Source organism: Asterias rubens, chromosome 17, assembly GCF_902459465.1.
Source record: "Asterias rubens chromosome 17, eAstRub1.3, whole genome shotgun sequence".
In the NCBI taxonomy this organism is placed as follows: domain Eukaryota; kingdom Metazoa; phylum Echinodermata; class Asteroidea; order Forcipulatida; family Asteriidae; genus Asterias; species Asterias rubens.
This window is the reverse complement of record NC_047078.1, coordinates 3,872,599-3,900,215: the sequence shown is the minus strand read 5'-3', so window position 1 is coordinate 3,900,215 and position 27,617 is coordinate 3,872,599. Positions and strand designations below refer to the sequence as shown.

The following is a 27,617-nucleotide window of genomic DNA, read 5'->3' as shown; positions in this document are numbered from 1 at the left end:
TACCTCCTTTCCTTTTCCAGTGTAAGATGTAGCCCTCCTCATTTCTATTTCTTGCAGTTCTGGTCCATGTTGTTTCCTGCATACACCCTTATGTCATCCCTCCATCTTCTTCTCTGTCTACCTCCTTTCCTTTTCCAGTGTAAGATGTAGCCCTCCTCATTTCTATTTCTTGCAGTTCTGGTCCATGTTGTTTCCCTTATGTCATCTCTCCATCTTCTTTTCTGTTTACCTCCTTTCCTTTTCCAATGTAAGATGCAGCCCTCCTCATTTCTATTTCTTGCAGTTCTGGTCCATGTTGTTTCCCTTATGTCATCTCTCCATCTTCTTCTCTGTCTACCTCCTTTCCTTTTCCAGTGTAAGATGTAGCCCTCCTCATTTCTATTTCTTGCAGTTCTGGTCCATGTTGTTTCCCTTATGTCATCTCTCCATCTTCTTCTCTGTTTACCTCCTTTCCTTTTCCAATGTAAGATGCAGCCCTCCTCATTTCTATTTCTTGCAGTTCTGGTCCATGTTGTTTCCCTTATGTCATCTCTCCATCTTCTTCTCTGTCTACCTCCTTTCCTTTTCCAGTGTAAGATGTAGCCCTCCTCATTTCTATTTCTTGCAGTTCTGGTCCATGTTGTTTCCTGCATACACCCTTATGTCATCCCTCCATCTTCTTCTCTGTCTACCTCCTTTCCTTTTCCAGTGTAAGATGTAGCCCTCCTCATTTCTATTTCTTGCAGTTCTGGTCCATGTTGTTTCCCTTATGTCATCTCTCCATCATCTTCTCTGTTTACCTCCTTTCCTTTTCCAATGTAAGATGCAGCCCTCCTCATTTCTATTTCTTGCAGTTCTGGTCCATGTTGTTTCCCTTATGTCATCTCTCCATCTTCTTCTCTGTCTACCTCCTTTCCTTTTCCAGTGTAAGATGTAGCCCTCCTCGTTTCTATTTCTTGCAGTTCTGGTCCATGTTGTTCCTGCATACACCCTTATGTCATCCCTCCATCTTCTCCTCTGTCTACCTCCTTTCCTTTTCCAGTGTAAGATGTAGCCCTCCTCGTTTCTATTTCTTGCAGTTCTGGTCCATGTTGTTTCCTGCATTCACCCTGATGTCATCCCTCCATCTTCTCCTCTGTCTACCTCCTTTCCTTTTCCAGTGTAAGATGTAGCCCTCCTCATTTCTATTTCTTGCAGTTCTGGTCCATGTTGTTTCCCTTATGTCATCTCTCCATCTTCTTCTCTGTCTACCTCCTTTCCTTTTCCAGTGTAAGATGTAGCCCTCCTCATTTCTATTTCTTGCAGTTCTGGTCCATGTTGTTTCCTGCATTCACCCTGATGTCATCCCTCCATCTTCTCCTCTGTCTACCTCCTTTCCTTTTCCAGTGTAAGATGTAGCCCTCCTCGTTTCTATTTCTTGCAGTTCTGGTCCATGTTGTTTCCTGCATTCACCCTGATGTCATCCCTCCATCTTCTCCTCTGTCTACCTCCTTTCCTTTTCCAGTGTAAGATGTAGCCCTCCTCATTTCTATTTCTTGCAGTTCTGGTCCATGTTGTTTCCCTTATGTCATCTCTCCATCTTCTTCTCTGTCTACCTCCTTTCCTTTTCCAGTGTAAGATGTAGCCCTCCTCGTTTCTATTTCTTGCAGTTCTGGTCCATGTTGTTCCTGCATACACCCTGATGTCATCCCTCCATCTTTTCCTCTGTCTACCTCCTTTCTTTTTCCAGTGTAAGATGTAGCCCTCCTCGTGTAAACGTTCATTTCTATTTCTTGCAGTTCTGGTCCATGTTGTTCCTGCGTACACCCTGATGTCATTCCTCCATCTTCTCCTCTGTCTACCTCATTTCCTTTTCCCTGGGTTGTCATAATATTCATTATTCTTGTTTGTATCCATTATGTAATTTCTTCGGGCAGTGTGTCCAGCCCATTTAAATTTAGCTTTTGTTATTGACCTAATGTGTCTCTTACTCTACGTTCCTTTTGTTCCCATGGTTCCCATATTCACGATATACATGTACTATGTCTTAAAGGATTCGGGTACTTTTTCAAAATGTCCACAGAATGATTTACATTAAACTTACAGGGCTTGAAGATAATGATAGTGGAAAGCTCCCCTTCAAATACTACTAACTGAGGTTCTGTAGTTTTTGAGCAAATGAGTAAAACAAGTCACAAAATAATTTTCTTCTTACAGGAAGACCAACATTATTTTAGCATGTAAAATCCCATAAACCAGTTATGATGTTATACCAAAACCATAGCATAACTGGTTAATACGTTTTTACATGATAAAACTGAGACGAAAATTATTTGTTTTACTCATTTCTCAAAAACTGCTGCACCTCAGTCAGTAAAATTTCAAGGAAAGCTTCTACTATTATGATCGTCAAACTGTGTAAGTTTAGTGTAAATATGTGGATATTGTGTTTTGAGTTAGGAAAAAGTACATAGACCCTTAACAAAAAAAAACATGAACGGAGAAAAGTATTGTAGTGTTTGAAAAAATATCATACTAATTATTTCATCAAAATATCAGACTCGTGACATCACAAGTACAGGTAATACTGTATCAGCAATAAAACCCACATGTATTTTCACTGTGGTGGTACATCCAATACTTTTAAGTGATACATATTTTATTCATGAGTGCATCAAGTTCCACCATTAGTTTGTCATTAATAGCATTTTCCCGCCGATCATTTTGAATGATTGATTAATCTGAATCCCACAGCCAAGCTTAGACGCTGGGAATGCAAGCACGTGGCACGCTGAAGAGGAGTCAGTAAGAGAGGGAGAGAGGGTGGGTAACAAATTATGAACCCGTGACCTCTTTCTAGCTGAAGCGCCAGGGCCCAATTTCATAGGGCTGCTAAGCACAATATTTGCTTAGCATGAAATTTTCTTCCTTGATAAAAACAGGGTTACCAACAAAATTTCCATTTGTTGCATTTGCTTGTTACTGGTATTAAGCTGTTGTTTGCTTATCCTGAAAATCATGTGGAAATTTGGTTGGTAATCCTGTTTTATCTATAGGCAACAATTTCACCCTAAGCAACTTTTTGGGCTAATGAAATTGGGCCCAGGGGTGGATTTCACAAAGAGTTAAGTGTCAAGTTATGTCAAGTTAGGATGAGTAACTCGTCCTAACTTATGACCAGACTTAAGCTGTTAATAATAGGACCAGTACTAAGTTACCCTTTGTGAAATCGACCCCAGCCGTAAACCCTTTCCAACTAAGGATTAATCTTAAGACTTGGGACGAGTTTAGTTCCGTATACGAAAACGTTAGGACGCATTGAACCCATCCTAAGTTACGACGGGTTACTCGTCCTAACTCGAGATAGGATTAATCCTATCGTTTTGTGAAATCGGCTGCTTACGAAAACTCATACACGCGCTGCGAGCATGGATTGGGACGTCTGAGCCCCGGAGCAAATGGCCTTCCGAGCAGGGGATCTTTTGTCTCTGGGCCCGGACACGCTTTCTTTCACCCCTGGCCCATGGTGACTTTAGCCACCATACCATGTTGTGGTTCACACACCGTTAGCGCCTCGTTCGTTTCCCATTCAGTATCCGTTGTCTTTGTTCCCATCTTGTTTTGTTTTGTTTGCGCTGCAGTCTATTTTTTATTATTATTGTGTACTCTAGGCCCGAACTGTAACAATAACTGTTTTTTACTCTGTTTGTGAATGAGGGACCGTACATACATGACAGTGTTAATAATAAAAACCGTTAGACGTTATTGGAGGTTTGCCGAGTAAAAATCCAAGGTTGGTTGTGGGACTCCATTTCGACGGTGTGTTAGTTCAATTGAATTTAAACTCAGTTTTTATTTTCCGTTACAGTTGTGTAAAAAGTGAAATTTGTTCTGGTATGCACTAAAAACATCTTCCTTCCACATCTAAACCTGACATTTCTTAATGAATTGTATACACACATTCAACTTCAGGCCTACGTGTCGCAGTCTAGTCAATATTGATTGTCTTTTGGTCGCCTTTACAATAAATAAATAGTAATACATAATACACAAATAACCAGTCATAAAGCATTTTATGTAGGATTTGAAACTTTGCATGGTGGAAGTACGATATAGAAAGGTTTGCGGTAGCACCACGTAATGACTATCTCTAATGAGTTGGGATGGTTCAGCTTTCTCCAGAAGACGATCAGAGCATACTGATCTAAACGTGGAGTTGAAACCAACGGTTCTTTTCAGAACCACCCTAACTCAATAGAGATAGTCATTACCGCAAACCTTTCTATAAAGCATTTTATGGTAAAACTAATGTTTTATCATTCCCGTTTAGTTCAATATAGATTCCACAACTTTTACGCACTATAACGCAACTTTTGAATGACCTTTTCACAAACTTCCTTTACATAATCCATAATAAATGTATTTCATTATATCATAGTCTTTTAACACCGTACAAAATAACTTGTTTTATCTTATCTCCACTGGAGATCTTTTCAAGTAGGCGAACCATTCACAAACCCCAATTCAAAAGCCCCCTTGACGTGAAGAACTTTAGGCCAGTAACAAAAACAGTGGACCCCTATCAACAAGTTAGACCCCTCGGTGGCAGGGGTGTACAACGAGCTTTCTTTTATTGTTGCAGCTGGGCTCGCGAAGTACGCGTGCCGTGTCTTTGTTCAGGCGGTCAGCCACGCACGTGCCCTGTCACATCAATAAGCCTTTGTTGGTTTCCAGTTGGGGTTGGTATAAAGTGTATAAGCCTTGGTAGCTCAATGGTATGGTATAATATCAAAACACCTGTTTGGTATTGGGTCCCTAAAGTCCTAAAGCTTACATTGGGGTTGGAAACTAAATCTTGTTTGTTGTGGTTACAGTTTATGGAATTACTTTGAATCAATAGAAGTTGTTTTTAAAATGTTCATGTAAAAATAGTCCTAATTTTTTGCAGAGTTTTATTGGGCCCCTTAAGTCTTGAAGCGTACATTGGGGTTGGAAATTAAGTCTTGTTTGTTGTGGTTACGGTTTATGGAAATACTTTGAATCAATAAAAGTTTTTTTTTAAATGTTCATGTAAAAATAGTCCTAATTTTTTGCGGAATTCTATTGGGCCCCTTAAGTCTTAAAGCTTACATTGGGGTTGGAAATTAAGTCTTGTTTGTTGTGGTTACGATTTGTGGAAATACTTTGGATCAACCGTAGTTGTTTTTCTTCTGTGCATATCAAAATAGTCTTTATTTTTGCTTTTATTTTGTTTTTAAAATGTTCATGTAAAAATAGTCCTAATTTTTGGGCCCCTAAAGTCCTTAGGCTTACTATGGGGTAGAACAAAAAAGACTTAAAAGTCTTTTTTGTTGTGGTTATCGGTAGTGAATAACTTTGAATCAATTGTTGTGTTTTTCTTCTGTTTTTAACAGTTCAGATTTCTGACGGAACTTTTTTTTAAACTCTCTACTTGAATTTAACTAACCTGACATAAACATAATCCCATTTAGATATACGTTAACATATTTGAGGTATGTTGGCTTAGGCCCCCTTCTATTGTAAATTGGAACGTTTCTTAACATAGAACGGATGAAACAAGGCGACCACTCAAAATTATTTGTAAGAAGAAAAGAAACAAGTCGTGCAAAAAAAAACAGTTTCATAAAAACAGTGTAAATTATGTTCCAGTTGAGTAAAAAAAAACAAAAAAAAAAACGGAAATACTTTTTCAAAATTTCTGTCCTACATGGGGCTGAACTAAACTTATTTTTGCTTTTTAACTCGATGCAAAAATGACATAATTTTAACGGGCGATAAACAAGATTTACAAATTATAAGCGGCTTATGCATGAAAGCATACCCATAAAGTTAAGCACGTGACCGTGGAACAAGATTAAACGGCTGTGTATTGCTGTGGCCGGACACTTTGTTGGTCAATTGTCAATGTAACGTCTTGCGACGGGGGATTGTATGTGTATGAACGTCGAAGAATGTACTTAAAGGTGTTATACAGGATTTTTTTACACATGAAAAATAGTTGCACACAGTGGTCGTGGTTTTTGTGATCATAAAAAATTGGCCTGAATTAATCCGTTGTGTGAGTCAGGGTAGTGAAGAACCAGGTATTTTTGTTCAGCAAGCATCTAAAACATATTGTCCTTTAAAGACACTGGACACTATTGGTCATTGCAAAGACCAGTCTTCTCACTTGGTGTATCGCAACATATGCATAATATAACAAACCTGTAAAAATTTGAGCTCAATCGATCGTCGAAGTTGCGATATAATAATGAAGAAAAAAAAACACAATTGTCACGCGAAGTTGTGTGCTTTCAGATGCTTGATTTTGAGACCTCGAAATCTAATTCTGAGGTCTCGAGATCAAAGATTAGTCTTCATAGTTGGTGTATCTCAAACATAAAATAACAAACCTGTGAAAATTTGAGCTCAATCAGTCGTCGAAGTTGCGAGATAATGCAAGAAAAAAAAGTACCCTTGTCGCACAATGGTCACGCGAATTTGTGTGCTTTCAGATGCTTGGTTTTGAGACCTCGAAATCTAATTCTGAGGTCTCGAAATCAAATTCTTTGAAAAATACTTCTTTCTCGAAAACCACGTCACTTCAGAGGGAGCCATTTCTCACAATGTTTTATACTATCAACCTCTCCCCGTTACTCGTTACCAAGTAAGGTTTTATGCTAACAATTATTTTTAGTAATTACCAATAGTGTCCACTGCCTTTAAATGAAGTAGACTTAAAAAAATAATTTAAAAAATTGAGCATAAGAAGACGAAAAATGAAGCCTCAAAGTTTTGTTTACCATGACGTGGAAACTTTTAGATTTGACAAAAAAGGTATTTGAACGCAAAGTTGTGTGATGTTTTCTCAGCAAGTAGAATATGAGCTGAAACTTTCACAAGTGACTTTTATTGTACCTTTCATTATAACTTTGCCTTTAAATCAACATTACTTTGACAAAAAAACAACACTACCACCATGACTCTACTTTTAAAGGTACTGACAGTATAAAGATTAACCTTCGCGGAGCAGATTGATAATAACAACTCATTATCTCTGAAGTAACCTTCCCCAACAAAAGAAGTTGATCATTTTGTAAATCATGAGTAAACTCTTCCCAAACTCTTTTCCAAACAGCACCTGCACAACTCCTCCACCTGTTGCCCCTTCCTGACAAAGATCCTTAACCAATCCCCCAAAAACCTGTTGCATTGTCCAGCTGATAGTATCCCCTGGATTAATGCAACATCGATTTGTAAAGATCACAAAAGAAAGTATAACGGCGATGAAATCTTAGCTGGCCACTTGTTGTTCCTCTTGACTTTATGTTTGACAACAAAGGGTTGACCATCGCTGGTTTCCGGACGGTCCAGCCATGGTCCAGGTGGACAAAGGACACCCCGGTTTGGGACGATCGAAAAACTATTGTCTGGTCGATCAATATCGCAATAGAGATTTGTGGTGTAATTGTTTGTTTTAACTCCATTATCATCTTCTTAATTCAAATGGAATACTGAACAGTCCAGTCGCGTGCCGTTTCTAACAATGCCTGGGCAATATCAACAAGGTCTGTATGTGAATGTGTTGGTCAAAGTGTGGTAACGAACAAAATGAAAAGCGATTCCACAGGTATTCTCTTCTGTTGTTGAACGAGAAAATGCCTCGACATTAAAACAAATGGTGTACATTGCATTAATACATATTGTTTACACTACAAATTAACAAGTTGTTTAAAACTACATAAAAACAAATTGTTTACACAACATTAAAACAAACTGTTTCATGCAAGTTCGCCCTAAACAAAGTTAAAATCAACTCTTTGTAAGGGGCTAGAAAATAAAATGAAAACAACCCAAGGAAACTGAAGGTATGCATTATTATTAGAACAGTCTATATTGTATGATAAAGGGAAAAATGCACAATGCAAAGAGTTCCAAAGAGATACGGTTAAATAAAGCTGAAGAAATTAACTTTTCGTCGCGGATATTTGGAAAATCCACCATAGACGAGTTTAGGGGGGGGGGGGGGGGTGTCAAGAAAGAGGAGCTGATCTATAAGTACTCATAATTGTTTATTTAGTATTACTAGCGGGAAACCCGTATTATGGAGCAAGAAAATATCAGTATCTCAGAGGCATGCAGGGCGATTGCTCTTCCGATTTCCTTGTGCATAAAGCTGCTTTGTGAATCACACATTCTCAAGAACGTATCCTTGTGGAACATTCCTTACTTGTTCTCCTTTGTCCTGGCACTTCACAGTTTCCCCTAGACTTTGTACACAAGTTTCCCCGTGGAGCAACAAGACTTTATGAATTCCTCTATGGAGTTCTTTTGGTCTCCCTGTGGACTCAAGGTACCGAAAATGACCACCTGCATCCCAGTGCAGTTTATATTCGTTGGGGACATCATACCATACCAAACACCTGACTATTTTGTTGCCCATAAATTGACTAACCTGTAGAATTGTAATAAATTCTTTTCAAATGCCATAAGTTCAAGGAACCCATAATCCTTTTTATTTACTGACGGAGTAATTATGTAAAATATGCCTTTGTTCACAACACGATTATACAAGTTGCGTTAGCTTGATCTACATGCCGCATTTTTTTTACAGGTCAATGCAATGGACAAAGGTTCCAACCAGCAAAATGTCATCCCTACAACGACAAGAAAACTCACACACCCCTGCTGGTGACATCTTTCCCTCATGTTACATTCATTGGTTGGCACACAACCCACATAACAACCGTAGATTTTTGAATTAGCATGGCAGTCTGAGTAAAGTCAGGTGACAACAACTTCAGGAAACATTTTCCACTGGACTCATTCTAGCAGTGACCATATTTTGATATTCACAAACAATACAAAATCTGCAATTCATTTATCTGTATGAAGCTAGCTTGAAGCAAAATGAATATCTCGCTTTATTATATAGATATATATATTTTTTCAATAGGCAATGTATTGTTGCGGTCAAGGTTTGAATAAGTTCATGTTTTTTCCCTTCGTTTTCATGATCTTAGTTAAAGTGCTCATGACGTCACCAAGCAGCTGCTTCTTTCAAAAACGCGTTTTTCTGTAAACATTGGTACCCCTTTCCAAAATTCAAAAATGTCTCAAATAAGCAAACACACAACCGTGGCACGACACCAGCGAAACGGCCTGTTTTCATCAATGTCATAACCATTGTGTCAAATAATAACAGGCTCGTTTTTTTAATGGTTCTGTCGTCACGGCTCATTTACTATATCGGCAGTTGGCCAATCGCGTGCCGTTGTGTAAATTGCATGCATAATTAATGACGACTTGGCTAAGTTGTGGCAAATCATTAGTGTGGGGATAGACAATGATCACCGCTTGTGGTATGCCTGGCTGGTGAGGTTTGTGTGTCGATGTACGGGCGCTGTGTGCGGATAGAATAGACCACTGCTGTCGTGGAACTTACTCGTACAGGGCCGGCTTATTTACCGTAATAACAGTTTGTCTTGTGCCGTGAGATTGGCAACATCCACGGGGGTGTTCGTATACGTCAGTCCTACCTCCTCAGCATCACTGAACTTGATAGTTGTGTTTCTGCATGACCATTCTGTGGAGTAGTAGCATCTGCAGAGTGCTTTGTAGCTCTTGGAAGATTCAAAGCGACTGCCTTATTTTGCTGTTGCATTTTGCTCAAACTCTTTCAAGACTTTGTTGATGATCTTAGGTCTTTAATGCAGACCAAATTCAACAGGAGAACCACTTATTTTATGCTGCAACAACAGAGCTTAATTTCAATACTGGGATCCGTTTTCGGTTAAGTTCTCGGAGCAATATTTTTTTTTTCAAATGCGCAAGATCTTGAGTATGTTGGAACAACAGTAGCGCCCGGAATGGAATTAAACTCGATGGATCGGATTTCTTTGCAACGGTTGGCCGGGAGGATGGGCGTGTTTCGCTCAGCGTATCATCTCATATTGACGGGCGCTATAATTTTTATCATACCCGGTAAGTGATTTGTTATTTTCACTCATATCACCTCGGTGTTTAGATTAAGAGAGTTTTGATCTTTTTCTAATTTTTTGTTGGCGTGGACGGATTGGAATGTGTTAAGATTAACCCCCGTCGATCATAAGTGAGTTTTAGATTTGATTTCAGCAGGAGTAAACGCTCATAATTGCAGGGTAAGATAAACAGATATATCAATAAAATATCGAAATCTTCGAGCACATTATTTCCCAGTGCAGGTTGCACTTGTTCGTAAATTAAGTTGAACCTGTATTTACAGTGGATGGTAGGCCCATAAAGGCTTCTGTGAGACCCGAGTCCAACTTTATCGAGCTGCTTAGGAGAAATTTCTGCTCAGAGAATCCCTGCTTAGCAACAATGAGCATGATACCAGCCATACATTGTACATGTGATATGGTAGTTCAGCTGGTTAGCACGCTTGGTTGTGCTTAGCTTATTTTTTATGCTTAAGCAGCTCTATGAAATTGGGCCCCTTTTCCTCGCTCAGGAGGCCGGCAAAGTGCAGAATGTTTTGCGGGCACTTTGAAGTGGAGGTGACCAGCGAAAGGTGCACACAATTTTACAAAACAAGAGGGATTTTACTCAGGCAACGGTTGTTGTGCATTTGAGCGTTAATATTGTTGATTTTTGGATTATTTCAATTTTAAATATGAGAACAATAAAACATCTTGACCAGGAGTAGTTGAAGTACACTTGTTTACAAACTGTCACAAAAAGGTGTCTTCTATAATCCCCTGGTCATTATGATTATTATGCAATATGCAAATGAGGGGTGGAGTTGACGCAGTTAAAAGCAAGGTCTCGGGTGTCTAAATATAGGACATGATATCGTTGTTTACAATAAGTGTGACCTTGTACTTTCTTCGGTTATTCTGGCAGGCAAGATACTGCACTGGTCATATAGGAAGGTTGACATTTTGTGTCATAATTTCCACATAAATCCAAGAGCTATGAAAGTAAAAGCTGGACAAGTTTGGAGATGTGCCCCTTTTCATCACAATCAACAGTTGATAAGAATTAGACAGTGCTATCTCCATTAAATATAAGATTTTATTTGACAAAGCTATCATAGGGTGCGTTCGTTTAGCCTCCCTGGGTCGACTCCGGTGTGTGGCGTTTTTTTTTTCCAGGACTAACGTGGGTAACGCACCCATTCTATCATATTTTATTAGTTATTTCATTTTCGTACGCATTTTATTGAAGTCGTTAAAAAAAACGTTTTTGTGCATGGTACATTAAACAGGTTAAGCACCGGTTCTTGGTCAGGACTTTATGCTAATTTTCCTGTAGGGTCATAGACCTTATCGCAAATACCAATGCGCAAGCGCAGACTGTTGAATGAGGTGCATTGTGGGATAGATATGGATCAAGTTTGGATACCAGCAAGACCACAATGCACCTAATTCCAAGCTTTACGCGCGCGCCCCGGTATTTGCGAAAAGGTCTATGGGTTATATAATGATCCATTTAGACGTGTGTTCTGCGCATTTATAGCTACTGAATAGTGTAGCTACAAATGTACTGCATTTACTGGTATAATATTAACAAACCATGAATAATTTAGAGACATTATTGCATCGCCCTATATCATTTGCCATGAGACTTCAATTAAATATAACGACATATAAATACACAAATGAGGAACAAGTAGTAATAGTTCCAACACTCAATAAAATAATATTGCAGCCCCAAATCCTTCTATCTAAGTGCCAACATGAGGGGGCGTGGCACATATATCGAGGGTATGCTACTGCATTAATGATTGACACCCAACCATTTAGACGTCATAAAACCGCATTGGTCTTTGTCCATTTTTTATGGCATTATATTTTAAAGGAACGTTACAGAATTGGTAAGAAACAAAAATCGTGAAGATCACACTTTTACATAAAACTTACACGGTCCAATGATGATGATAGCTGAACAAATCCCTTGAAATATTTCTGTCTGAAATGTCATATTTGATGAGAAAAAAATAATTTAACTTCGCATTTGGAGTTATCGCTCAGTGAGCGTTTTATTCATTTTTATTTTAGCATCGATGCAATGCAATATTTGTAATCGCTTTTTCAGTATTGTCTCGTGACCCAGTTAGTTGGCTGATCGATCTCAAACTTCTACAGGTTTGTCAGTTCATGTATATGGTTGATTACTTATAAGTGCTTACACTGACAACAACTGTTTTGTTAGCAAAAAAACAATTCTGTTATTTTCCTTTAAGCAAGATATAAATAATAAATTGTCTGCTCTGGGCTGCAAAGGTTATTAGTACAATTTGTATTGGTTTCATGATATTATTGCTTTTGCATAGTTTTTGGAGCTCCTGGTGAATTTGGTTTATTGATCAATAGTGGTCCTCAAAGCAATTGTTTGGCAAACAAAACACCATTCACTTCTTTAATAACAAACAAACTAAATCACTTGTTGATTTTGAACTTTCGTCTTTAAATTCATACGGGTTTTTTATTAAATAAAATTGCCATCATTGCGAATATGAAATTGCCCCTTTAATGACCTAGCATGCAGACGAAATAACGTGTACTGTGTTTCCTAATGGTGCTCTTGCAAAAAAAAAAAAAAAAAAAAATTGATTAAATGCTACATCACACAGCATTGCCCATAGGTACAGAAAAAAAAAAGGATTTGAGAAAAGCGGTTTAAATTTAATACATTTAATTGGATTTAATCTCCCTCGACATTTACAGAGAGATTAGGGAGTCCTTACCAAGTCGGGTCAAATTAAAACCAATTGGACCCGCACAGCGATAGCTATGGACCTTTTCAGAATTTTGAAAGGGTTTTCTCTACCGCTCGACTCGAATACATGCTGTTCTTTATATACATGTTAAAATTATTAATGATTCCATCAGTTTTAATGGTAAGCCTAATTTTGTTTGATGAGAAACTCACAAAGAACATTATTATTTCCGGTTTAGACGGCGTCTAGTATAAGGATTGATTTTTCAGCCAAAGAAAACAGTACCATTTCATATTAGCATTGTTTTGGACCCGTATAGTCTGCGATACGGACTTGACCAATAATACGTATAGTCTGCGATACGGACTTGACCAATAATACGACTGGGTTGTCCCTACAGCGCTCGAACACAGGTTGTTTTTTTATGAAATATTTCTTATTGATGATGTAGGCCTATTCAATTTTAAGGGTAGCTGTGTTTGGTTGAAATATGTGGCATCATGGTTTCCGGTAAAGGCAGCGTACAGAATTATACGGCATTTTAGATGCTCCAATACAGGAGGGTTTTAACTCTTCTGGTTGCAGAACCCCCATTTGTGCTTTTATTTAATCAACTTTATTAAAATACTTGTAATTAGCATTACTTGTCCCTTGTTGAACAAATGGAAATACAACAAACAAACGAACAAACGAACAAACTAACAAAACAAACAAACAACAATACGTCATTTTGCTATTTCCTTCATATGGAAAGGTCTGCGGTAACACCATGTAAATACTATCTCCAATGGGTTGGGGTGGTTCAAAGAACCGTTGGTTTCAACTCGACGTTTCGGGAGAAAACATACAATTTTCGTTTGATTGTGTGGTTAGTGATGTTCAACAGCGAAATGTGCGGTTGGATTTGCGTCTGTTTTTACGTTTTTTTTTTACTCGAAGAATATTGCGCGAACGTAACTCCTGACGTTTATATAAAACCTCAGAACTAAGCAGACAAAGTACGTATAGCTTTTTTTCTCTGAACAATAGAAGCAGGGAACCAGTTACAAACATTACAATGCTATGGTATTGCAGCTGTTTGGCTGGGAAGCACTCTATCGTTTTGCGCTTTGCAAATTGCTAAAAAAGTAGGGTGTCATGGCCGATTGGCTTAGAGCATCTGCTTCAAGTTTTTGTTATGAGAAAGACCAAAACCAAAGACACCAACCAAAACAGATTATTGGTCCTGTTTTGGCAAACAGTCAAGTTTGCCATAATATCGTTCCGGTACATGGTCATCCATATACCAGCAACTAATAATAATATAGCATTGTTCACACGTCAAGTTACCCACAAAGGAAGGGAATAAAAGAAACTGGTTATTCGCTCCGGTCTCCCTAATTAATTCATATGGAGATATTTTCGGCTATTGTTCAATAGTTGGTGTTGCTACTAATTAGAACTTGACATGTGGACATTATTAACGTTCAATTCAATTCAATTCAATTCAATTCGTTTCAATTCACCTTTGGTTCATTGTAAATTTTAAAAAGCAACTGGACTATTTTCCGAAGACTTAGGCCCTGGACTGGACATTGTTTGGTAATTGTCAAAGAACAGTAATAACCATGGTGTATCCCATAATGTATACAGAAAATAACAAACCTGTGAACATTTGGGCTCAATTGGTCATCGAATTTCCAAGAGAGTAATGAATAAAAAAAAACACCTTTGGTACATTACTTGACGTGCTTTCAGACGCATACTAAAAGGCTTCAGCTGGAGTATTTTGTTATTTGAGTGAGAAATTACCATTTTCTCAAAAAATACCTTACTTCTCACAATGTTTTATAGTATCAAAAGCTCTCAATTATTGCTCGTTACCAAGAAGTAATTTTTTATGCTAACAATTATTTTGAGTAATTTGAACGCACACACTTGTGCAACAAGGGCGTTTTTCCTTCAGTATTTTCTTGCAACTCAGTGAGGACCAATTGAGTCCAAAATCATAGGTTTGTTATTTTATACGTGTTGGGATACACCTAATGAAAAAACTGGTCTTTGACAATACCAAACGTGCCCAGCTGCCGATTTCACAAAACGCTATGATTAATCTAATCTCGAGTTAGGACAGAGTAACTCGTCCTAAACTTAGGATGGGTTCAATGCGTCCTAACGTCTTTGGATACGGAACTAAGATTAATCCTAAGTTAGGAAGAGTTTTGTGAAATCGACTGACGTGCCTTTAATACCACCACGAGCGAGTCCGATATTCCACGTGGGCGCTAATCCGGTCACCAATCGAACATCCAACTAATTAGGTCGATGGCAATACATTATAAAACTTGATGAGCAATTTCGTACACACTCGGCATGTGGGGGGCTCTGCTGGATACCTGGTTAATTTCGGCAAAGCCCCCCTGTATGTTCTGAACGGTTGACGGCGTAGCGATATTTGTTTTTGCAACTAGTCGCAGTAGGTGTACGGCATTGACGGATAGATACCTTCTAATTAAGTGAGCATCAGAAGACGACACTATTTCGTTGAATGGATCACTGTACAACTAGCAAACAAAATCTTCTGAGTAAAGACAGGACAGGAATAATAAATTTATTTTGTTGGTGGAAAGGAAAATAATACATTGGTATTAGGAACAGTTCGACTGTTTTAATCATATGAAAATGTATATACATGTGTAAATGGTGGTGCGAGTTGTTAAGTACATCCACAAATCTGTAGCGCTTAATTAATGGCAGCAGGAACAAAAATCCGGAATCGGAATGGCCTGCACAATCTCATAAACGTTTCAGTTATATAGTCATACCTTTTTGTAGTAATTACCAAAGGTAGGCTTAAATACTACATTAAGACATTGGCATGCTGTAATAATCTTTGGAAAACAAAAACGAAGTTGAGTGAGTGAGGAATGTTTTTCTCCTGTTAAAGACACCGGACACTATTGGTAATTGTTAAAGACCAGTCTTCTGACTTGGTGTATCTCATCACATGCATACAATAACAAACTTGTGACAATTTGGGCTCAATTGGGACGTCGAAGTTGCGAGAGAATAATGAAACAACAACACCCTTGGCACACGAAGTTGTGTGCTTTCAGATATTTGATTTCGAGACCTTCAAATCTAACTCTGAGATCTCGAAATCAAATACGTGGAAAACGACTTCTTTCTCGAAAACTACGTTACTTCATAGGGAGCCGTTTCTCGCAATGTTTTATACTATTAACCTCTCCCCATTAATCGTTACCAAGTAAGGTTTTATGCTAATAATTATGTTGAGTGATTACCAATAGTGTCCACTGCCTTCAACAGAACAAAGTTATATCGAGAACTTTACGTCCCGAGTTTTCTGTCCACCCGATCCATTTTAAGCACGCAGTGTCAAAGGGTAAAGACACGCTTACACTAAACAATTTCCCTGCCGTTAGTCCACGAGCCAAACCAATCGTCGTAAATAATATTCTCCTTCTCAAAAAAGAAAAGAAAACAAAAAGAAACAACGGCACCGAAGTCCGAGCAATGTTCAAAATATACACCGTATAGCAACTTCAAATAAACATGCGCAATTACACCGGCTATTAAAATTACAGTCCCAATTATTTTGGCGTTGAATGAGTTACGCGGATGAAAATGAAAATTGGCCGGGGGATTGAGGCAGGCCTCACCGTGCAGTAGCCGCAGGTAATTCATATGAGGAATGCCCATTTATCTTAAAGTGTAAACTCTTGACCTGTACTGCCTTTTAAAGGCACTGGACTCCTTTGGTAATTTGTCAAAGACCTGTGTTCTCACTTGGTGTATCTCAACATATGCATTAATTTTTTGTCTTGTTAATAGTGTAAAATCTTGACCTGTACTGCATTTAAAATCACTGAGGTCGATTTCTAAAAGAGTTAGGACTAACGACTCGTCCTAGGAGATATTAAAAACTTAAGGCTATTCCTAAGTTAGGACTACTCCTAGGACATATCAAAAACAGGTAGATCTTTGCTTTACGAGGAATTCACACTTATCTTTTAGTGTAAGCTCTTGACCTGTACTGTGTTTTAAAGGGAAGGTACACGTTTGGTAATTACTCAAAACAAATATTAACTTAAAAACTGACTTGGTATAACGATCAATGGAACGCTGTATAAAACCTTGTGGGAAACGACTCCCTTTGAAGTAACGTAGTTTTTGAGAAAGAGGTAATTTCTCACTAAAATAATAAAAGACTTCTAGCTAGAAGTCTTTTATTCCTATCTGAAAGCACACAAATTCGTCCAACAAAGGTGGTTTTTCTTTCATAATTTTCTCGCAACTTCGATGACCAATTGAGGCCAAATTTTTACAGGCTTGTTATTTTATGCCTATGATGGGATACACCAAGTTAAAACACTGGTCTTTTACCAAACATGTACAGTGCCTTTAAAGGCAGTGGACACTATTGGTAATTGTCAAAGACAAGCCTTCACAGTTGGTGTATCTCAACATATGCATACAATAACAAACCTGTAAACATTTGAGCTCAATCGGTCATCGAACTTACGAGATAATGATGAACGAAAAAAACACCCTTGTCACACAAAGTTGTGTGCGTTTAGATGGTTGATTTCGAGACCTCAAGTACTAAATCTGAGGTCTCGAAATTAAATTCGTGGAAAATTACTTCATTCTCGAAAACTATGGCACTTCAGAGGGAGCCGTTTCTCACAATGTTCTATACCCTCAATCTCTCCCCATTACCCGTTACCAAGTAAGGTTTTATGCTAATAATTATTTTGAGTAATTACCAAACATGTACAGTGCCTTTAAATGCATGGGGTCGATGCTACGAAGAGTTAGTACTAGTCCTAGCTTCGGACTAAAAACTCAAAGCTAGTCTTAAGTTAGGTCGAGTTACTCGTCCCAACTCGAGATAAGACTAGTCTGAACTCTTATAAACTCTTGACCTGCATTCTAGACAAAGAAGTAATTCAATCGGAGATCATGTAAGAATGTAAAAAAAAATACGAGTTAGTCCGGAACCATTTCCAATCTGTGCTATTTAGTTCAGGTGGAAATACCTCCAAGATCTATAATTAGTTGGTTAATACCAACACCATGAGTTGTGACTATATAAAGGTTAATTTTGTTTGTCGAATTATTGTCAAAGTATTGACGAAAGGGCGAATAATAAGTGTTATAATACAGTTGACATGTCGTACATATCTTATGTTCAAACAAACCAACACACAAACAAACACCCCCAGAAAACACCCCGAAAACCCTCACAATTAAGTGCCCTGGAATTGCCCCCCTATTGACCCATCCAAACATGAGTCCGTCTTGCAGACGATAAGTAAGAAACAATAATGACAATAAAGTTAGTTTGACATTGTACAGTCACACATTATGTTTGTACAACGAATATCAATGTAATTTTTTGATATTGGATATTGGACATTCACTTAATGTACACAGAATGTCTACCTTGAACATCGATATTGGACATTCAACATTCGCATAGGTTTGTTCAATGAATGTCATACCTTGTACATCTATATTGGACATTCAACATTCACATAGGTTTGTACAGTAATCTCTCTAAATGTAAAATCGTGAAAAACACCACCCTGTACATTTCGAGTTGTCCCTCATGTGGCTCTTTAAAAAGAGTGGTGGTTATTTCACTCTTTTAGAGGAGTTTCACTCCAGGACAGAGTAAAAAAAATTATTAAACAGATGCAAACTTCAATCCACTCGAAAAGGAGTTGTTCCTCATATTATGGCTCTTCAAAGAGTGCCTTTCGCTCCTTTGCATTTAGAGAGTGAATGTCTACCCTGTTCATCAATTGGATCTCGTGACATAATACGCTAATCTAGTGTAACGCATTCACGTATCTCGCTAAGGCATTTTTAATAGCCATGAAATATGCACACCCGCACATTAATAGAGGATTAAAATTTATAGAGGCTGTGCAAGCTCTGTATGTATACATCCACCTCTTATGAAGTTGATGGCAAGAAACAATTAAGGACTTGCCAGTGGTACCTTGAGGATTGCATTACGTAATAATTGTGTTCTTAACAGCGTACAACCCTCCAGAATATGTTTGATTCAATTGTGCTGGTATACTCCCAGGCGGTGATTTTTTTTATGCGTTAATCACACAACACACAGAGTAAAGTATTAGATAACTGAAGAAAGATTGCCTAACATGATGAACCCCAGGGCCCAATTTTATCGCACTGCTTTTTTATATTTTTTATATATATATTTTTTTTAAGTAGACCCTATGAAAAACAACCATAATATCCCATAGGGATAGCTAAGTGCTTGTTATTAATTAATTTTGTTTTGTTTTGTTTACCCATGCACCGATGTGTGTTTTTAGCACTGTATACTCAGTACTTTCCTGTGAAAAAAATATCACAGGCATGTTACTCGGGTGGGGTTCGAACCCATGGGAACCCCCCCCCAAAAAAAAAAAAAAAAAAAAAAAAAAAAAATATATATATATATATATAATGGCTTCTGACAGGCACCCCCGAACAAAGATATTCACAAAATTGGGAGACCACCAACATAGGGCTAGATAGCTCAGTTGGTAGAGTGCCGGCACGTTAAACCGGAGGTCGTTGGATCAAATCCCGCTCTAGTCAATTTTTCTTTGTTCAATCCTAAATCATTTAAAATGTACCCAGTCAGTTTCCCTTGTGGTTTACTATTTGATATATATATATTATTCTTTATCCCCGATGCAAATTTAACATCCCTTATAAGTGCTTGTTAAAAAAAAAAAAAAAAAAACAAGAAGAAAAGAAGGAGATAATGGTTATTGGACTATGCCTCACTCACTCGAAAGTGATGAGAGACACAACACCTAGCAATCATACTGCATAATACTTTGCAAAAGTTGCGCCTATCCAAGGTGCGCCGAATTCTATAACAACAATAACGGTATCTAAATGTATAATAACTGTGCAGTTTTACTCTGGTGCAAGCAACATGTCAACCTAAGATGCATGATTTCTAGCCATGCATCACCGCTTCCATTTTGTTCCTGTAGATTATAAGATTTGAATTCATCTGCATATCAATGCACAACAATAAGCTGTTCTTTTTCTCCCCTTTTGTTTGCAAATTAAACCAACTCCACCAAAACCCTTCCCAATCAGTTATAATCAGAATATTTAGGCTAGTAGTAAAAACAAAAACAAATCAGCAAGCAGTTGCCTGAGCTAATTAGAAAGACGCCACGAAGACGGGTCCCGCTGTGAGTTATGGTGAAATTAATTTGGCGATTTTGGGAGGGTGTTTACGCGTTTGGGTTTGCCTTCAGACCATCGCGCGTGCATCGTGTTAAACTAAATGACTTTTTAAAGGGACCGTAGCCGCAGTGAATATTCATTATGTATGCAGGGGACATAAAAATATGGTAATTTAAATTGTACTCGTTAATTTATGATAGATGTGTGTTTTACAAACATTGGACTTAATTAGTTAGGGCTAACTCGAGTTGTCCGTGACGCTACGATGTTGGAAATTATACATCACTCAGTTTTGAACATCGACTTAACGCACACTGGACTAATTTATTTTGACAGTTGGGAAGGGGGGGGGGGACTCAGAACCCCCCCTCCCCCCCCCCCCCCCAATTTTGGAGCTATAAAACTGCACCAGACGAATGGGTTGATAGATACGAGCACGCGCGCTGTCGGCAGATTTGATATGGAGGGAGGTTGCGCGCGTAAAGTAACTGGGTGTGAGTTTATTATTCCATGTACAGTCAGCCACAGCCCTGTGCAAAATTTCATGGACTTGCTTATAGCCGAGTTCTCCGCTTATGATCACCATTCTCCGCTAACTGGGCCAAATGTCATAAAGCTGTTTAGCAGAAAATACTGCTTAAACAAATGATTTGCTAAGCGAAAAATTAGTTGGGTACCAGTCAAGACAATGTTAACTTAATGGAATGTTGGCTGGTAATCTGTTTTTTAAAGAAATTTGTGTCTGTGCCTGTCTGTAGCAAGTTTTTGTGCTTACAGGCTTTATGAAATTGGGCCCTCTGCAAGCGTTGAGTTTGTGTGTAAGCAAAAAATGCCTAGTAGTGTGGGCAGTGCATGCACGTGCACAATCCATACTCCCTGGAACTCATGAAATACGCTCGACGTAAGCGCAGAATTCCCTGCTCCCGTAAGCGCCGATTCTCTGCAGTTAGGCCATTGACCAATTTTCCCAGAGCTGCTAAAGCACAAAAAGTAGCTAAGCACCACAAAATTATGCTTACCAGAAAAAGATTACAATCTGCTATGTCACATGTACAATGTGTGACTGGTATCCTGTTTACTTCTACTAAGCAGAACATTTTTTAAGCAATATTGTCTGCTTAAGCAGACCTATACAATTGTGGCGTGCTTTGATCATAACGGTACCACCGATACAGACCCACTCACCAATTCCCTGCGTTCAATATTACAGACAATAATTTTATAGATCACCCACTACTTGCATGCTGTGCCGCGTTCAACTCTAATTGGACGCCACTAATACCCAAACATACTCCCTAATCAGGATTCCCAGGGCAGTCAACGAGCATCGAGGTTTTCCCTTCACAACTCCACCGATGTGATTAATTTGTCCGAAAAGCCAACAATCTTTCTCTCATGCCTGGTTCCCGCTGTGTATATATTACTCATAGCCTTCCAATATAGCGCTCCATTATTCAAACCGTAATTGCAACTGATTATGACTAATTCAGAGGAACGTCTGGGCATTTTTTCTCATTTGGTGGCGCATTTATTGATGTCTTAGTTTTTTGGGGGTCAACATTCTTTTTAGATTAGTAAGAGCAATGGTTGGTTTGTATCATTTTAGGAGAACACTAACGAGTGAGCGGCGAGTTTCTACCAATAAGAAATGCTGTTACATAACCATTTCCTGACAGATCATTACCAATTATTATTATCGAGCTGCCAAAGCGCAACAGCTTTAAGCAAATATTATTTGTCATCTCTCCATCCAGCTTCAAAAGTATAAAACAGTGTCTCACGACAAGTGAGACCTTCGATGCCGTCATACTTCATTAAGATATTCTCTGCCCTTTTAAAAGTCTTATATAGTGCACGTATCTACCAAACAAAGGTATAATCGAGGCGCTGAGTTTATAAAAACATTCAGAAAGAAAGTCCTGTTAGTTGAATGGTTACTTCTTTATAAATTATTGTTATGGCTTTGTGTACCTTTTTCATGAAGTATGGTAATAAATAAATGTGAGTTTTGAACTGGATTAAATTGGATTTGAATATTAAGCAAATGCTATACAAAAAGGCCTTCTATACGATTATACGAAGCTATATGAGAACAATTATTTCATACTTGGACTACCCTGGCAATATTTGTATTGAAACAAAGAGATCTAAGACCCTTCGGCAGCAACTCTTTGTAACATTGTCGATGCTGCATCCAACCTTATCTTGATTCAAAGACAGTAAAGCATGCCCGAAGCAGAACTTCTGCTGATGTTGTCACCATATCTGTAGGCCTACTTTATCTTTATTCAAAGAAAGAAAGAAATGAGACAGAGAAAAAAGTGACAATAGGTTTTGCAAACGTAACCGTCAATTCTCTACCATGTCTTGAGTAGTAATTCTAATAACAGCATTTACAAAGCGCCATATGCCCACGAAAGTTGCTCAAATGCGCTGAAAGAGAGGGTTAGCATACAAAATACGTTTTTTGTGCAGATGTTGCCACACTGTACATTATCTTGATTCAAAGAAGGTAATGGGGAGACAAGAGAGTGACAATAGGTTTTGCAAACATTACCCTCTACCCTGTCAGAGACAGCTACCTTGTCTTGATTGAAAGACTGTAAAGCATGCCCGTAGATACATTATCTTTATTCAAAGAAAGAAATGAGACAGACATAAGAGTGACAATAGGTTTTGCAAACATTACCCTCTACCCTGTCAGAGACAGCTACCTTGTCTTGATTGAAAGACGGTAAAGCATGCCCGAAGATACATTATCTTTATTCAAAGAAATAAATAAATGAGACAGACATAAGAGTGACAATAGGTTTTGCAAACATTACCGTGCCAATGCTTTTGTTTTAATGCAATTCGCCAGACACACAAGGCCTGAAGGCCACTTGAAGGTGTGGGCTACAATTTTTGTATTCTTCGAGAGGCCGTTGCCACCTACTCCAAGGGCTGAAACAGGGTTACCCCCTTTGCAGTCCATACGGATGTATACTTTGGATTGAGTAAAAGAGGGTTAGCATACGTTGGGTTTTGCAAACATTGCTAAGCAGAAATGAGCAGGATACCAGTCACAAATTGTACATTTGACATGGTAGTTTGGCTGGTAACCTTATTTGCTCAGCATAATTTTGATGTGCTTAGCTACTTTTTGTGCCGAAGCAGCTCTGTGAAATTAGTTTCATTACTGCAATATCGACCTGTCATTTCTATCACACATGTCGTGGTTCTGTTGTCAAAGTGAATAACATCTAACCACTGCGCCTGACTGTAAGCCCGGGAGGTATTATACGCATTAAGAAACATATCTTGCCGGAAATCTACATTTTGTTTGATAACAACAATCTTTCTTGTTATCAGTATTTCCAGATCGTGATCATTTTTGCAATGAGAGTTGATGTGCGAAAGAAGTAGCCACAAAATAATTACATGTAATCACTTAACACAAAACGTGCATGGTACAGGTAGTACGTGGTATCAAGAACGAGAAAGAAAACAAAATCAAACAAAGATCATATTTTTCTTTAAAATAGGATCTACTATATATATATTTACATACAATCTTTAAAATTGCAAGCATTCATAGAACTTTGGAACAAGTACAATTTTAATTGTCATGTAGCCCCTACTACAGTAAAATAAAATCGAGCACAAGCGCCATTTATTAACCATCAATTTTATAATCATACAATAATTTTTGTCTATTGTCCCGATCGCACATGATACTGATTTGAAAACAAGCTCCTGTGTGAAATACTATGGTCGTAAATTTGTCATTAAAATGACATAGAGTAGACGTCACCTTCCATTAAACAAAGGCCATGGTATTGTTCACGCCAATGTGATCTAGTTTTTCTTAATCAATACAATCGATGTATTGCGTACTTGCTCCGTATTATGACGTATGACAATTTCTGAAGAAACAAAATTCTTAGCAAAATTGACAACAAAACTGTTTGTGAAAGAAAAAATAATTTTTACGCTGTCCATCAAGTGCACCAATAGCCACACAGAGTGTGCTAAAAAATACTTCTAAATGACTCGGCACTTGTTTTATTCGGCCTAAAAGCGGCCTATAACGGTTTAGACAACTGAAAGGGGTTGTGTTCACCCAAAAAATATATCACCCGATTATGAAACTAACTGTTAACAATAGTTCGATGGAGTAAGCGTGCGCTTAGTCTCTGAAGGGATCGAGCACTGGCAGACTATAGGCGCTTATAATGTTTTCCTGCTAAGCAAAAATAGCCAGGAAACTAGTCACAAACGGCCCATGTGAAATGGTATTGTGGCTGGTAACCATAAGCTGTTAAGCATTTAAAGCCATTGGACACTTTCGAAACAGAAAAAAATTATAAGTTCACAGATTTACAAATAACTTACAGGGTTTACAGAAGGTAATGGTGACAGACTTCTCTTGAAATATTATTCCATGAAATGTTTTACTTTTTGAGAAAACACTAAAACAATATCAATTCTCGATATCGAGATTTACGGATTTATTTTAAACGCATGTCATGGCACGGCGAAACGTGCGGAAACAAGGGTGGGTTTTCCCGTTATTTTCTCCCGACTCCGATGACTGATTGAGCCTAAATTTTCACAGGTTTGTCATTTTATATATAAGTATATAAGTTGTGATACACAAAGTGTGGGCCTTGGACAATACTGTTTACCGAAAGTGTCCAATGGCTTTACGTTGCTTTACGTTTGTGTTTAAAATGGAACCAGAAAGGCTCGTGATAGCCTGCCTTGACAAGTTGAACTTTAGTTCAAGGCGTTACGATAATATTGAAGTAGCATTGACAATTTTGAATTTAATAGCACAAAGTGAAGGCACTTCTAGAGAAATTATAATGATTCTGTCACCAGACCTTGCAATAATCATTTGTATGTACCAGCATAATTATTCCTCGTTTGGTCTTCATTTTAACAACGCGCGATCACAAGGACAATGCCCGCGAGCGCGTAATATTTCGACTTCATAAAAAAGTAATAACCCTGCTATTATTTTGTCTGTTTACTTGCGGCTTCACCACAGCAAAATAAACACGAATAAAATAGGATGTTGTCTATAATGTCTGGAAAGTAATGTATACTTTGCACCTTATTCTATGATAAGTACACATTTAAGTTCAACGCTGACCATTGGCTTCTGTACAACGTAAAACTCATTACCTGTTTTCACAAAAGATATATGAAGGAAACATTTCGAAACGTTGTATTTGCAGAACAAAGATGCAATTATCAAAGAGATGTTGACATGGTTTTTCTGTTTTCTTTGCGTTGTTTCCACAAATCATTCATCGCTGTTTTCTCGTAGAAACCCCAGTTATAATACGAGAAGAAATTTACAATGAATAGAGCAAAATACCCACGTGAATTTTGTTTGCGTTGGGAAAGACTGGACGTTTTATGGGACGGGTTATTTAGGCTAAACATTCTATCAGTTCATTGGTTGAGTCGCTGAGATTTGTATTTAATTTGTTTTCTCTCTTGGTGCCTATAGCCGGTTTCTCTGTTTATGACTTCTAGTTTTCAATACAGTGGCCCCACCTAAAATTAGCTGTGCTCAAAAGCATAAATCCCCATTAAACTTATACCATCGCTTTGTTACTTGAATTTTGAACAGCTCGCGTGGAGGTGCTCAACCTTTATTTTACCTCTTTACCATAGACCTTTATCGCAAATACTCGCAAACATGCGTGGAATGAGTTGCATGCTGGTCTAGCTAGCGATCAAGATTGAGCGCTAGCTAGACCAGCATGCACCTCATTTAACAGTTAGCGCTCGCACAATGGGTATTTGTGAAAAGGTCTACGATGAGCTCACTAACGAGTTTCGTTCAGTTTCGTATTTTGAATTTTGTCATAATCTTGACGTGGTTTTGATTTACTTTGCAGTTTTTCACATCGTCTCTGGGGAGCTCACACAGCTCATCGGCCCCCAGTTCGTCTCAGTCCCCCCTCCCCGTGTCGACTTCGCTCACAATAGCGGTGCCACACTCGTATGCTCCGCCTACGGTCAACCAACACCCACTGTCCAATGGATTCTAGCCGATGACGATAGCCCGGTCGTTGAGGTGGAGAACTTGCGCCTCGTGACCGAAAATGGAACTTTGACTTTCCCGCCTTTTTTACCCGATGATTACGTCAGTGCCGTGCATGAGGCTTCGTATAGGTGTATTGCACGGAACCGCGTTGGGTCTATACGAAGCCCAACAATACGAGCTAATGCGGGTAAGTGCTATTTTATTTTATAAAAAGTTAAACAGAGACATTATCATTATGTTTGGTTTGCGTTAACTGTATTTCCATTCTGATTGCTGGGTAGATTATGTTCTTTTGAGAACTTGTCTTGCTTTTGAGTCTACTATCGCTGGAAGATTTTCGGAATTTTCAGGACCTTTTCACTCTTTCACCTATTGTTTTGTACACACATGTTAATTTTAACACCGCTGTGGAATAATGTTTATTACATCAGTCTTTGTATTACACCATAACAAAATAACAAATTACGCTATTATTTCGCTTGTTTATTTGATGTTTAACTACCGCAAATAACTTATAGGAAACACACACATTATTATTATTATCATTTTATAGAGTGTAAATGCATGAACAGCTCTCATCTGGTGTAAAAATGAAAGAACGTAAAGTAATTAATCCTTTGATAAGTGACAATGGAATTGTACCATTCAAAGTGCCGTGAGAATAATATTAAACAAGAATCCATGATTTTTTTTTCTGGGCTTTTGACGAAAACAATGGTTCTCTGTTGAATCACACAATCAGTCAATTGTTTCCCACGAAACGGTAATATACATCTAAACAATGGTCTAAATTTTCTCATAAATTATTATTACCGCGACATGTCATAAAGAAGATACCGCACTGCAGCAGGCCTAACTCAATTCCAGCCGTCACTATCCAGCAAAAACCAACATTTTAATTAAACACCCAAATTGTCCGGTGTCTTCACGATGGCAATGAATGGCATGGTATTGTAAGACCGCCAGCCGCTGCTTGTTGCCCGCCCCGTCGCCAGGACCGCACCACGGCAAGGGTATCTGGTTGATGGGGGATCGATGGTAAACAATACCCGAAAACCGACCGACCGGAAGATATCTACCATTATTAAAGGATCATTTTCTCTCACTTAATTATTATTTTGATGGTCGTTGTTTATTAGTAGAGAGGTCGTGTTTTCTTACTGCGTTGTGGAGTTGGAGCACGTTCTTTTCGGAATGGCCCACAGAATTTGTGGCACAGAATTTGCTTGGGAAGTTTTTACCGGAGAACAGAAGGGCTTCGGATGGGAATGAATATTGCAAACGCGTACAATGGGGGAAAATCGAATTCCCACGTTTGGCAGACTACGAATTTTGAGAAACTGCACCATTTTGTTTTGCGGTTTCCCTATAGACATGAATCATTAAGGAAAATGTATAATAATTAAAATTGAAATCAAAAGAAGTGTCGTTATCCGCAGTGTTGACGGTCATGGCGCACGGACATTTGTCCCCCGTTGTCGTCGTAGTTTTGGGTGTCATGGCAGACTCTTGTGACACTGTTGGTGATGGGAGACACACGAGGTAAAATGTTACAACCTTGCTACAATTTAGCAAGTGACCCTTGCTAAATTGCTCTCGTATGAATGGGGCTATTGGATGAATGAAGTAAAATGGGTTAGAAGAAGTTGTCGTCGTCGTAGTTTTGGGTGTCACGGCAGACTC

At 38.4% G+C, this 27,617-nt stretch overlaps 1 protein-coding gene across 1 annotated transcript in view; it reads left to right on the top strand.

The window, feature by feature from the left end:
• Positions 1-9,419: 9,419 nt before the first annotated feature.
• The window catches only part of LOC117301385 (Down syndrome cell adhesion molecule homolog), a 75,545-nt gene continuing 57,347 nt past the window's right edge, over positions 9,420-27,617 (top strand). Inside the window, exons 1-2 of the mRNA XM_033785331.1 lie at positions 9,420-9,942; positions 25,786-26,121. Of these exons, the coding sequence (XP_033641222.1) occupies positions 9,828-9,942; positions 25,786-26,121 (451 nt within the window). The 5' untranslated portion in view covers positions 9,420-9,827. The remainder of the gene's footprint in view (positions 9,943-25,785; positions 26,122-27,617) is intronic.